General features: G+C 32.5%; 3 protein-coding genes across 3 annotated transcripts; 1 reads left to right on the top strand and 2 right to left on the bottom strand.

Annotated features, from left to right (window-relative positions):
• Positions 1-642: 642 nt before the first annotated feature.
• Positions 643-1,828, top strand: LOC114182977 (SAUR-like auxin-responsive protein family). The gene has a single exon (XM_028069787.2). The coding sequence runs from the start codon at positions 680-682 to the stop codon at positions 1,328-1,330; it is 651 nt and encodes a 216-aa protein (XP_027925588.2). The 5' UTR covers positions 643-679; the 3' UTR covers positions 1,331-1,828.
• A 2,905-nt stretch (positions 1,829-4,733) lies between these two features.
• Positions 4,734-8,788, bottom strand: LOC114185331 (ABC transporter F family member 1-like). The gene is made up of 6 exons (XM_028072997.2): positions 8,571-8,788; positions 8,250-8,468; positions 7,120-7,193; positions 6,811-7,021; positions 6,487-6,721; positions 4,734-5,863 (listed from the first exon to the last, which is right to left on the bottom strand). The coding sequence occupies exons 2-6, from the start codon at positions 8,457-8,459 to the stop codon at positions 4,806-4,808; spliced, it is 1,788 nt and encodes a 595-aa protein (XP_027928798.1). The 5' UTR covers positions 8,460-8,468; positions 8,571-8,788; the 3' UTR covers positions 4,734-4,805.
• Positions 8,789-10,431: 1,643 nt separating this feature from the next.
• On the bottom strand, positions 10,432-12,461 carry LOC114184759 (uncharacterized). The gene is made up of 5 exons (XM_085672891.1): positions 12,354-12,461; positions 12,116-12,272; positions 11,806-11,975; positions 11,633-11,726; positions 10,432-11,549 (listed from the first exon to the last, which is right to left on the bottom strand). The coding sequence occupies exons 1-5, from the start codon at positions 12,360-12,362 to the stop codon at positions 11,014-11,016; spliced, it is 966 nt and encodes a 321-aa protein (XP_085529017.1). The 5' UTR covers positions 12,363-12,461; the 3' UTR covers positions 10,432-11,013.
• Positions 12,462-14,730: the final 2,269 nt, after the last annotated feature.

Genomic DNA, 14,730 nt, shown 5'->3' with positions numbered 1-14,730 from the left:
TATGTTATTTTTTAAGTGATTTTAGAATATTGAGAATAAGAAAATGGAGAACCATTTAAAAAATGTCACCTTAAATTTGTGAGAGAAAATTGTCAAAATTTAGTAATAAAAAATCATTTTTCATTTAAGAATCGTCATTTAGACAATTTCCAAAGTAATAAAATGTTAAGAATCCGTCAAAGTCTCCTATTAAACTAAAGATTGTTCCTCGTAACAGTTAAATGTTCCATGATTTTTTTTTCTTCAAAAGAGTCTCCTAAAGATAACTGAAGGGTTTGAATAATATTTATATAAATTAATTAGTTTGACTTAAGTTGAACTTTTATATATGTATTAGATCATTCACTCTAATTGCAGTGTTGTCTATTTTCTTATCCAATTATACGTAGTGGAAGGTTTTTGCATTTTAAAGATAACGATGATGATGATAACTGATAAGGAATTGTCATGGAACAAGGTCGGGTAAACATCGTCGTCGTTGCTAAAAGAAATAATTGACATTATTTTCGCCATTTCTGAAACAAATGTTAAAAATAGAAAGATATTTTATAACCGTTAAGAAAAGAAGCAGAAAATAGAAAGTGTTACCATGATGATGGTAATAGAATTATGGAGAGAAGATGGTAATAATTACGCAGTTGGAATCCGACACGACCAGCGAAAAGGGACGTTGCATGGTATGAAAAGTCATGTAACACTGCACTCACATGCGCTGTCTCCTCTTCACCAATCTAACACTCTTCACGTTTTCTCAATCTTCATCTTCTGCTACCGTCCAAAAGAAAAAACCTTATCTACAGTTTCACAACACCTATATATAACACACATGCTTCAAACACTCCAACAACCTCAAACAACCGAACCATCACCAACGCACCACCACACTTTATTTCAAGTTATTACACTGTCAACAACCAACAAACACTTGTCAACCATGGCCAAGCTCAGCGTAAGAACCAGCAAGAGAAGTGTGAGTGACATTGTGAAGTTCAAATTCGTGGAGAAGCTTCAGAAGAGACTCTTACCTGGGAGAAGCAAAGAAGGGTCTGTGTCAAACTCAACGTATGTTCCAGAGGACGTGAAGGAAGGACACTTCGCTGTGATTGCTGAGGGTGGAGAAGAACAGAAGAGGTTCGTGCTGCCACTCAGTTGTTTATCCAACCCTAAGTTCTTGAAGCTGTTGGAGCAAGCAGAAGAAGAGTATGGGTTTGATCATGAAGGTGCTGTCACCATTCCTTGCAGGCCCAGTGAGCTTCAGAGGATACTGTCTCACCAATGGCATCAACAAGGAACTCAAACTTCTGCTCCAAGAAAAACTTACACAAAATAATCCATGGAGTTTTAACACAATTTTATTATTCAAAAATGAAGCTGGAATCTTTGCTTGACCTTCTTTCCTGCACCTCTGGTCAAATTCATTTGACTGTCTAATTAATTCTTCCACCAAGGACTAATAAAATGTTCCGGCTCCAATGATACTTTGTTCATCTTCACACTATAATAAGAATATATATTCCACAATACTAATATCATTCAGTTTATCTTCATTGATCCTATGTTTATGAACAGTACACTAATTAGTGTATCGTGTGGTAATATTAATTTGTTGAGTAACTTTAAACTAAGCATAAACTCTGTTTGTAAAACGTACGAGTCCTTCAAACATGAATGGACATTGGTACAAAACGATAAGTGTGTATTTGTTTCTCCGTTGTTGTACAAACGTGACCAAGTCAAATTCTTAAAGGGTTTTGAAAAGTAAAAGAAAAACACACTTGTCCTTCAAAGGGGTGAAGTTCCAACCAAGAGTTGGGTGTGTTCATTACTTTGTTCACGGCCAAATAAACACACCATGATTGGAACAATAGTAATAATATGATGACTAGAATCTAAAAACAAGATATGACGTGAGAAAGTTGTAAATTATGAACAAAACATGTTATGATAATCTGAAACTGCTGGGTTTTTTGAGGAAATATCTTGAACGTGTCTGTGCTCCAACCAGCTAAGATGCACTTTCTGAGGAGTGTATTCCAACCAAGTTAGAAGGTGTTATTATAATTAGGGACATCCTTTCCTATAATGAAATTATGGCTGCGACCAATGATTCTGTTGCTTGTCGAATGACTTTAATGCTATGCAATGAAATTATTTTGGCATTTATATTCATGTATAAAGTTTGAATTTGGGTGGTACCAGCTGTCAATGTACTATGAATAATGTAAAATGCTCAAATTAGTACTCTGCTTTGTGCATCATAATTACACACACTCAGACTAGTACTCAACTTCGGACAGGGCATCAAAAATAATTATCATGAATCAAGACACCATGCCTATTTCGTCCCTTCTACATACCTAAGACAGATACTTTGTATTTACAAAATTTAGTTGTATCTATAAATTACTTTACAATTTTTTTCTAAATCCTTTTTCTATTTACTATTCACTCTTGAATGCAAGAATAATATACAATAGTCTCTACCGTCCAAATAGGGTCTTCAAACTTTGATGAAAAATTAAAATTTATTATTCTTCCAAATTTTCTTACAATTTGGTCTTTAAACTTTGATTATAAATATACTATTTTTAACCTAATTGTATTAAATTTTTTTAATGTATCAAACAACATTTTAAATTGTTGTTTGAGTTATTTATATCGTTTAATACATTTCAACTCAAATATTATTTCAAAATAACGTTTAATATGTAAGAAAAGATTATATTACTAGATTAAGAGAACTATAATCATTCACTTTTAAAACTGAGATAAAAATATATTAATGAACGAATTTTAATTTTGTTTTTATATTTAGAGTCTAAAAGTATATTTAAATCTTAAAAAACTATATAAAAAAATAAAATTAATTTTTTCAAAACAGTTAAAATTGAGGTATTTGTAATATATATATATATATATATATATATATATATATATATATATATATATATAAATTTTTAAAGTTAATATTTTTAACTTATAGATAAATTAGTATTTTAAGTTTAATTTATGACAAACTCATTTAACCTTTCTTTTCTTAATTTTCTAAATCTTTATAAAAATATTCATCGAAAACATATAATAATTATTGTTTTGCTTAAATAACATGAAGTACAAAAATCCTCGTATTTATTTAATATTTTATATTTAATATGATAAAAAAAATTCATTTATATGATTAAAGCATAACTCTATTATAAATATGTTTTGTGAAGTTATCTAAGTCCGTGTTTGTTTCTGACAATTTTTTGTGCATACAAACGAAAGAGTGAATAACGTGAGTTTGTTTAAGATGATTTGAACAGAATTGTGAGTATGGGTTTATAATATGCAACAAAGGAGTGTTCTTCATTATTGTCATGAAAAGAGAGGTAAAAGACGTGTCAGGCATATGAAGTTACACATTGTCCTTCTATGAAAGTTATTAACATGGAAGAGAACGAGAAAAACGATTTTGCAATGATAAGAATTGATTCTCCTCTTCTTATATTTTAAAGAGAATCGATTTTCATTTTCCTCATATAAAACAAGGATCAATTCTTCTCTCATATCTCACCCAGAATCAATTCTTATCCTTGTTTTTACATCCATACAATAAATGTTGATGAGATTGAAATAAAATGCATGGGAGAAAAAATAATAATAATAATAATAATAATAATAAATTTTAAACATTTTGTCAATTAATTTTTTTTAATTTATCAAAAAAAAATCACATCACTCATTAACTCTTATAAATTTTTCTTTTAATTTTTCATCTGTCTACATATTTTTCTTCATACAAAAAAATTCTATTTTCATTCCTCTTTATCCTTAAATCCACATAAATTTCCTCTCCAAATTCAACAAACACAGACTAAGTTAAAAATGTGTTTTGGGTGAAGCTGATGAGTCAGATTATGCTAAGTCATATCATAAATTTATGAACTCTTTTAGGACTTGTCATCATCAGCATGGGTATACAATAGTGTGGGGGATGTTTGTAAACTTGTGTATGGGACGTTTAGTCTAATCAGAAAAGCTTCAGTATTTTGAGTACATCTTGTACTCAAATATAATATTATTTTTCTTATAAACAAAAATGTAGGTCATAATAACTTTATAGTATACGTTTGATCTGTTGACGTGTTTCATAAAACGTGTTACATGTTTAACTTTGATGCAGCGGTTGGCAAGTGGCACAGATCTATAACTCGCACTTTATTAGGTTGGTTAAAATCTATCATAGGTTATAAAATTGGAAGAGAGAACTATAAAAAAAGGTAATTTTTTAGGAAAAGGAATGAGGGCTCTGCTTTTCTTTTTTTCCGAACCATAATTTTATAATTCAATATGAGAAACCAAATACGAGGGCTTAGGTATTGTTGAATATTCTGTGAATCAAATTTACAGAGGGGGAAGTAAAAATAAATAAATTAGTCAGACATAATATAAACTTGGGAGGGAGACTTACAAACTCTCTATATACATACGAAGGACATCTCTAGTTGGAGAATTTGTACAATGCGCATGGCCCAATTTAAGTAATGGATTTATTGGATATTTTCAATAAATTTGTAATTATGTTTGTAAAACCTTGATTTGATAAATTTTAAAACAAGGCTTATAGATATATAGTTTTATGTAATAATTTGTTATTAAATAAACAATCAGTTTATCCAAACGTATGAAGTTAGTGGCATAAATGATGAATAACATACCGTGATATGTATGATGGTGGACAGCAAGCATGATTTGTGAACCATAAACTATCTCAAACCTCAGGTTGTATAATATAAACACGTAATTAGACAAATTTGTTGAGTTCAGTCAGATAAACCAGCCTTTGATCTTAAATGCTCCTTAAAATCCATGATGTCACCTTCCCATCTGGTCACAGCTTGATCAGCGCAAACCCATATCTCGTGGGCCACTTGATTTATGAGCCTAAAATCATGACTAACAAGCACCATGCCACCGTCCCATTCATTGAGTGCCTCAGCCAAGGAGTCAATTGTTTCAATATCTAAATGGTTAGTTGGCTCATCCAGAAGGAGCAAGTGAGGCTGTCTATAAGCTAACCATGCGAATATCACGCGGCTCCTCTGCCCGTCAGATAAATTCTTCATCGGCATCACCTGCGCTTTACCCGACAGTCCAAATTTACCAATTGCTGCTCTCATCCTCTCCTCCTCATTTCCGGGGTATTCTTTTATCATAAACTGTAGAGCAGACAATTCCATGTCTAGCTTTTCAGCCAAGTGCTGGTGAAATTGTGCAATTCGAAGGTGATTGTGGCGTCGAACCATGCCATCCACAGGTACCAGATCGCCAGTCATTAGTTTCAGTAACGTACTCTTCCCAGCACCATTGGGTCCAACCAGAGCAATCCTAGAGTCTAAATCAACCCCAAAGTCAAGGTTTTTGTAGATCAGATTATCAGGAGTGTAACCAAATGTCACCTCCACGAATTGGAGGACAGGGGGTGGAAGTTTTCCCACGTCAACAAACCGGAATACCAGAATTTTGTCTCTTACCACCTTCTCTGTCAGTCCACCTCGCTCCATTTTTGCTAGAGTTTTCTCTTTACTCTGGGCTTGGCGTGCCAGTTTGGCTGATCCATGACCAAATCGAGCTATATATTCCTTCATGGAGGAAATCTGCTCCTGCTCCCATTTGTACTGCTTCATCTGGTTCTCTTCAAGCTCAGCACGTGTCTGAACATATTGATCATAATTCCCAGTATAGAGCTTCAGCTTCTTGTTTTGCATGTGGATGATATTTGTGCAGACACCGTTAAGGAAATCCTGGGAGTGTGAAACCACAACCAGAATGCGGTCAAACCTTTTCAAATTCTCTTCTAGCCACACACAAGCCTCCAAATCTGCAAATGTATTTTTGAAAACCTATGAATCACCAATTATTCCAGGACCAAAGATGAAACATACTGACAGATGTAACTAAAAAACAAGAGCAAGAACATTTCACTGAGACCAATACAGTGAAAACAAATAAATTTAATTTAATTTGGAAATGTAACAAATAACATTAATGATGGACGTAGTTAAGATTGTATTATATCATTTGCATTAGTAGAATTACAACCACCATAATAAAATGTTAATGGAAAGCATAGGGTCGACAATTTTTCAAGTAAAATATATTACGAATTTTAAGATCAATGAAATTTGATTGACATTTAAGAGTGAAAACAAATGGATCTGGCATTCACAAAATCAACCATGTTGATATAAAGCATCTAGTGATCTATTAGCCTACCCTGAAGCAATCATGCTACGGCAATCCTTTTTCTATACACTAAAGCTGGCACAAAAGAAAATTGCTCTAAACACTACTCAGAAGCCTACCCCGGTAAACCGGCAGGATTCAACAAATTCAGGGCTACTATTTGATAGACATAATTTATAAAATAGAGAAAGAATCTGCAGGGTCTTCCACTTAAAATCACAAAAAAATAAAACCATTTTTTCTAAGAAGAAGGGATACCGAGGTGATTGGTTGGTTCATCAAGTAAAAGAATGGTCGGGTTCATAAATAGAGCACGAGCTAAAGCTATCCTCATTCTCCAGCCACCAGAAAAATCACGGGTCTTCTTTGCCTGCATCTGCTTGTTGAAACCAAGACCAAATAAAATTTCGGCAGCACGCTTTTCTGCAGTTGATGCATCTAAGGCTTCCAATCGTTCATAAACACGTTCAAGTGTTTCACCACCCCCATCATCCTGGACCCAAGACCACCAACAATTAAGTGAGCCAGAGATCCAAAAACACAAAATGTGGAGCAAAACAGATTCGATACTACTAAACATACCTGAGCTGCCAAAGCTTCAGCTTCTTTCTCCAATTTCAACCTTTCCTCATCACAGCTTATGACAGCCTCCAATGCAGACATATCAGAGGCTTCGATTTCTCTGGTAAGGTGATAAATATCCATGTGATCTGGAATAGGTAGCTCTCGACAACCTATTGCCGTAAGAAGGGTAGATTTTCCACAACCATTTAATCCGAGCAAGCCATAACGTCTGAAAGGAATATATGGTAAGCACAAACACTGAAAAATATTAGTTATGAATTACAGCATCCTAACAAAAAGCAGAAAAAAGTTATAAGGATGACAAACCTTCCATAATTTAGCTCTAATTCAGAATCAACTATCAAATCATGCCCATGGAAAGTAACTGAGAGAGATTCTATCTGTAATTACAGTATAAATGTCAATAATGATCATTGTAAAGGTGTAAGCAAATACCTAAACTTAAGACACAAATATTTTTAGCGCATAAACTTACAGTGTTAACCTTCCTATAAAAAATCGTTATTGGAGAGTGTTTTCTTACATGAATGAGAACGACCAAGGCATATGGTAGTATGCCAATGCTACCAACTCAGTTGTAAGGCTAGGCACTCGTGCAAGAAAAAATAAGCCAAAAGACCCACTAAGCTGGGAATGTCTACGACATTTTAGAACTAAAATATTGCAGGTATAGAAAACATGTATTAATAATTAAAGTTTTGCATTGACTATTCTCCTACCGCTGTTCTATTTCTAGGGAGGAATGAAGTATACGCATACAAAAAAGTAAGGCAGATATTTTTGTATGAGATGGTGAATATTTTTTTATGAGATTGTACATCACCAACAGATATGACCAAATTACAGTATATAAGCAGGTCAAACTCATCTTAGACCATTTTCTATGATGTTATCAAAGTTTATCACAAGGAGATTAGTGTTAGGGTTAATTTAGGCCAAAACCCGCTTTCTAAGAACTTTCAATTAAAAATATTAAGGCATTTTTTCTTGCGAAGTAAACTTGGCATCCATGACAGCATAACTCAAGACAAATATCATCAATATATTACATGGAGCGAAATGCGTGGGCACCATAGTATTTAGGTAACTGAGGGCATCAAAGTAACTACGCACGAACTTTAGGTGCAAGGAAATGTATTTGAATCCTCTAATAAGAAAACAGGAAATAAATCATTCAATTATTTAGAAACCAGATTCTTGGTTCCAGACAAAACCTCTGCAAAATTTTACGGTTTAAACCGAGGGTTACATTAACTAAATCAACGCCTTTCCTCAACAGTCAAAAGAAGGACGTCACAAATCATTCTAAACTCAGCCTCAATCAACAGAACCGAAACATCAAATGCACAAACACAAACTCCACATTATAATAGTAATCAACAAAGTTAACAACAAAACAGAGTATCCAACCGGTGGATGTGTAACACTGTACTCACCCTAATATCCCTAGAAAGAGGATGAGAGCAGAGGACGCCGGTGCAGGTTCGATCGGAAATATAAATCTCCCCAATTCCGTCGGCGAGCTTGTCGGCTGGCTTCTCGGAGGTCGACGTTTTGGAAGAAGCAGCTACCGCTTTGCCACCTCTCTTGGCCGCCGCCGCCGCCTTCTTCTGTGCAGCTTTCTTCTTGCTTGCGTCGGACACCATCTTCAATATCTAATCTCCGAATAGCAACAATCAACTATGAACTTCGAAACAGAAAAAGAAAACATGCATTGATGAATATGAAGGCGAAAATCAGAGGAAGGAAATGCAAACCCTTTGATGAAAGAGCGAAAAGACGACAGATTAAAAGCCCTCCGTTGGATTGATGGTACCGTGAAAGTGTAAAATTCTGATGAAGTAAAGGCTTAGGGTTCAAAGCTTCGGTTGCAGAGGAAGAAGTAGGAGTAAGAGGTGAGGTTTGGTACATATAGAACTGTGCGCTTCCACGTGTCCCCTCCGGAAGGACTTGCCTTAACCTTTTGCTTCCAAATAATATATATACTCGTATAAATCGAATAGAATGTTGTAGAAAAATGCTACACCACCATTGATATTTTCTGAGTCCTGAATTTTTGACTTGCGAACACTTTTTTCATTGCATTATTATATCATTAACTAATTATATTCAACTCTTTCTGAATTTCAACCATCCAACCAATATCATTTTCCTACCATTTCACGTTGCGTCGACAAAATAATTTTTGAGTGGAACACAAATTATAAAGTCACATTCCACATCACAATAATTTGAATATGTCTTTGGTTTCCCAAATTTGGGATAGTTTAATTTTGGTATAAATACATTTGGTACCCAAACTTTTTCGAAAAGTTCAATGTGGTACCGAACTTTAGGAATGTTCAATTTGGTACCCCAATTTTCTAAAGAGGTTCAATTTGGTTCTCTCCATTAAGTTGGAGTTAACACCATGTCCGTACAGGACACGTGTCACGCCATGAAATTTTTATCTTTTTTTAAATTTTTTTTTCAAAAAATTTAAAAAACTGCCACGTGTCAGTTTATCATCGTGCCACGTGGCAGCTTACAAGCATGACACGTGGCAGTGTAATAGTTATTTTCAATTTAGTACCCTAATTTAAATTTTTGGTTCAATTTAGTACCCAAATTTTTTAAAATGATCCAATTTCGTCCTTTCCTATTTGAGACCAAATTAGTAAATAAGCTTAATTATAATTTATATAAACATGTTAAAATAATTGTTTTGAATTTATACATCAAATCACTACACCTAAATATTCAAATTATTTTATTTTTTACAAGTGTAAAAAATTTCATGTATAAAAGATTACAAAGGTTAAAATGAAAAAAATAAAATAATTTAAGTATTTAGGTGAAATGATTTGATGTATATATATTATAAAAAGTTATTGTAACATGTATATATAGGTTGTAATTAAGTTTATTTACTAATTTGGTCTCAAATGGAAGATGACGAAATTGAATGATTTTAAAAAATTGGAGTACTAAATTGAACCAAAAATTTAAATTAGGGTACTAAATTGAAAACAACTATTACACTGCCACGTGTCATGCTTGTAAGCTGTCACATGGCATGATGATAAACTGACACGTGACAGTTTTTTAAATTTTTTGAAAAAAAAATTAATTTTTTGAAAAAAAATTAAAAAAAAATAAAAATTTCATGGCTTGACACGTGTCCTGTACGGACACGGTGTTAACTCCAACTTAACGGAGAGGACCAAATTGAACCTCTTTAGAAAATTGGGGTACCAAATTGAACATTCCTAAAGTTCGGGTACCACATTGAACTTTCCGAAAAAATTTGGGTACCAAATGTGTATTTATATCTTTAATTTTTTATCTCATGAATTTAAAACTGTCTTGTGGTATTTGTATGGTTAAGAGTTAGAGTTGATGCCACTACTTGCATATCCTCTGTTTGATATAAAACATGACAGAATTTCTCACCAAATTATTTTGGCGATATCCACACTCATCTATAGTTTTTCTTTATTGTGAAAAATGGATAAAGAAAAACCCTAATGAAACAGCACAAAATGTTCCGAGTTTGATTCCCAAAGAACTTCAAAATAGTTAGATAAAGATAGTGCTTCACTTAATATAAGAAACAACACAATATAAATAGGCTCTTCTGTTACAAAGCTTACGATGACAATATCAATCAGGTAAATTCTTTGTAAATTAAGGAAGCAATTGAAGACAAAAAACAGTACGTTGTCCTCAACGAGTCGTTCTCAACATTTAGACATGAAAACTGGTTTACTTAAAGTCTAACAGCAACTATGCATGTGATTTCCCAAATGCAGGTCCATTCATCTCAATATGACCTGATTTCTTATGTGCGTAAACTTGTTCTCATTGCCTCAATGCAATTGCAGTACAATGGGAGTTAAAAATATGTGACCCAGGCTAATGAATAGGACAAGTTATACAGGTAGAAAGTACAACTAATATAAGGAAAATCGAGTGCACCAGCATCTTCTCTGTTATAATACTAATACCTATTCAAACCAAAAAAAAAATAACCAAATTGGGTGTATAGGGTGAACGATAAGAGAGTCTATCAATCGCAAAATTCTCCCTATGCTATCCACACCTGGCTCAAATTAAGGAATTTCTTCTTAAGTTGAAAACAAGTGACTCTTTTGTACCCCAAGCTCGTAGAATCACCTCAAATCCATTTCTTACGAGTGTCATAAAAAACTCAAAGCTTCATCACATAATGTGACAAGCATGGGGATTTTCATCACTGAACATATCTGATGCAGGATAATATTGCCCCACGTAGTAGTAGTATTCACCATAACCATAACCACATACAGGTACCATATAATTGTTATTATTTTTTTCAGTTTTCCCCTGGCCATTACCTTCTCCCTCGTTATCGTTATCATTATCTCCTTCATTACCACCTTTTTTCTTCTTCTTGCTGGAGCCACTCCCTCCTTTGTCACCTTCTTTCTCACTTTCATTTTCCTTCTTCTTCTTCTTCTCCTTCTCATTTTCCTTTTCCTTTTCCTTTTCCTTCTCCTTCTCCTTTACTTTCTCATTCTCCTTCTCCTTTCCCTTCTCCTTCGCCTTCTCCTTCTCTTTTACCTTCTCCTTCTCTTTTTCCTTCTCCTTCTTGGGAGGAACCACCTCAACCTTCCTCCTAAACTTCTCCGACAACTTCTGCACCAGAGCTGGCACGTCCATTGTGCCCTTAACCATCACCATTCCCTTCTCCCTATCTGTACTCACTTCCTTAACCCCTACAACACCATTCCAGCACGTGTCAAAAACAGAGACAAAAATAAACACCAAGTCCAAAAAATAAAATGAAAAAAAGAAACACCTTTGAATTTCAACACAGCCCTGCGAATCTTATTGGAGCAACCTTGGCATGGACAAAGATTAAACACCTTCAGCACCGCTGTTGTCGCCGGAGCCTGTCACATAAGCCAACAAACAAAAAATAAAATAAGTAATAATAATAACTAGCTATTGAATTAATATAACGCTAAAAACCTCTTTTTCTTTGGTTTTCTTTTCGTTGTTTTTGGGTTTGTTTTCCTTGTCCTTGTTGGGAGGAGGAGAGGCAACATCAACATTCTTCTTCGCCTTCCCAGAAAGCTTGTCCTTTGGTTTGATGGGGTCAACGCTTTCGGTCTTAATCTCCGGCTTCAAACATTCCACGCCTTCAACATGAATCGATTTCAATGCTTCAGTTACGTCAGATAAAAAAAACAACAGTGAATAAATAAGCAATACTGGCAAAAGATTAATTAACAAATTTGAGAGGGAAAACATGTTTGTGTTCTTGATCGAGTTTGGAAACCTCGGAAAGCGTGTAGGCATTTGATGATTTTTGATGCGCATTCGTCACAGTGCATGTCGATCTTCAAGACAACGGTGGTCGGGTATGACGATGTCGTTTCCTCGTTCTTCCCTGCTTTCTCGTTCTTGTTGCCATAATCGTTCTTCTTCGCCTGTGTCTTTGCGTAATTCAAAGGAAGAGGTTAACATCTAACAATGTACAATGTACGTAGAAAAGAGAAGAGGGATCGAATTTCAACCTGACCCATGAAACTAGCAAACAAATCTAACAATAACTGACTGAGAAGTTTTGGAGTGGCGGAGAGTGAGAAGGATACAGGTACGTATATTTATACAAGTGGGTCCCACCTTATGCATCTTTCCTTTTTTAATTTTTTAATAATAGTAATTTCGGATTTTGGCATTAGGTTGGATTCACGTTGCACTCTCACACACCATTTTGAGTGTCACAGCACTATTTATTTTGAATGTCATATTTTTTAAACAATTATTTTTGCACATAAAAATATCAAAATATATTATTGTCTAAATGTTACACAACAATAATTTGATGTCAAAGAAATTTATAAGAAAATTATGACAAATTAATTAATTGTAAATAACCATATCATTCAATGTTCATTAATTATTTAATAATTATAAGAATCATATACAATTAGATATTTTACATATTACATAATCAAATATATAGTATTTCCTTTTGTATTCAATATATTTCCTATTATATATAATATTATCTTTTCTCTAAATGATATATCTTAATTTAAATTAATTATAAATAAATATAAGTTCATAAAACATAGCTAAATTATTATTCAACAATGAATTAACTTTTGTTTAGGATTCATCATAAATTCATGAACCTTTAAACCTTTCCAAAATTAAATTATGATTTTTAATCAATTTATTGAATTTGTATTTCCTTTTAACGGAGTGTTTTCTTATCTAACAGTCGGTATCACAAAATATTATGAGCAAAATATCATGAGTAGAAATGATAAATAAATATATTTTTATGGGAATTATTTGAACTTGTCTTCATTTTGATGAAAAGTTTTCGCATTGATGGGATACGAGTATGGATACTAATGTGGATAATATTTGATTTTTTCAATTGGATATGAAAACAGAAATTGGTACGTACATATCCTCCTCATTTTCATCCCTATTTCCGCCCTAATACTCATTCTCTTCTCCATTTAAATTACTAAAGTATCTATAGTTTATTAGTTTATATATATATATATATATATATATATATATATATATATATATATATATATATTTCTCAGTCTTTAATTTTATAATTTTTCTTTTTTCTTGTTACACACTTTTTTTTCCTCCTTTCAGGTTAAATATGTTTTTATTCCTTAATTTTTAGTGAAAATTGAAATTAGTCTATCTTTGAAATTTTGGACCAATTTAGTCCCCTATGTTTAAAAATATTGATTAATTTAGTCATTTTAACCAAATTTTGTTAAGTGTTAAGTTTATTTGATGTTTTAAATGTGTTTCTCAGGTAACATTGAAGCGAAAATGAGTTAAACGACATAAAAACCTTAAATAATATCATGAAATGCATTTGAAACATCATATAAATTTTAAAAAAATGGTTAAAAAGACTATATACACGTATCTCTAAAGTTGAGAGACTAAATTAGTCTAAAGTTTCAAAGTGAGACTATTTTCAATTTTTACTAAAAGTTGAGGGACCAAAAACATATTTAACCCTCTTTCTTCTAATGGTTTGACTTCTATATCCACGAAATCCACTCGTATATCCAATGTACTTTTTTTATTATCACAATCTTTGTACGATTATGTTCATATGGTGGTATTATCAATTTTATTGAATCAAATAATTTTTATATTTCACATTTGAATATTACTATTTTTTAATATTTTTATTTATTATTTATTTTTTCAGATGATAATATTTGACTCTTAATTCATACAAAAAAATGTATCTTCTTTTTTCTCTTTTATCCTTAAATTTTGTTTCATTTGATGAAAAACTTATTATTTTATTTAAACAATTTTTATTATCTCTCAATAATTCGACTAGTTTGATATATGAACAGTTTTCTTTGGTCTATAAGACACTTCTCGTCTTATCACATCCTTAATTATACACTTGTTTTCGTTTGTAATGTTTTGTTCAATGTTGTATCAAATTGTTTATCTTCATTTAAAACATTTTTAAAATTGAATATTTTTTTTTATTTTATATAATTTTTTAAAAATATTTTTTAATTTTATCAACTTTGTTTCATTAGTGTTTGTAAATGTAATAAATGTTTGGTTGTCATGAAATTTTATTTTGTACTCTAATTTGAAATGTAAATAATTACAATTTTTTTCTAAATATGTGATGTTAAAGAAATATTGTTGAGAGAAGAAGATGTAGATCTTCAAGCCATTCAAGCCTTTGGTTTTTGATGATGTTCGTATACTATCTAAGTCTAGATAAGTATATTGAGTTTAGATAATGATGTAAGTCAAGCAAAATGTTTTTGAAATCTAACTAACCATTGTATAATCAATTAATATCAGCTTTGGCGTGAAAAATGATTCTTTTTGAAATACATATATGCCACCGACCTTCATTAATCAATT

This window comes from Vigna unguiculata, chromosome 5, assembly GCF_037176805.1.
Source record: "Vigna unguiculata cultivar grain cowpea cultivar isolate G323 ecotype 2 chromosome 5, ASM3717680v1, whole genome shotgun sequence".
Lineage (NCBI taxonomy): Eukaryota > Viridiplantae > Streptophyta > Magnoliopsida > Fabales > Fabaceae > Vigna > Vigna unguiculata.
Note: the sequence above shows the minus strand (reverse complement) of the source record. Positions and strands in the feature narration are given on the sequence as shown.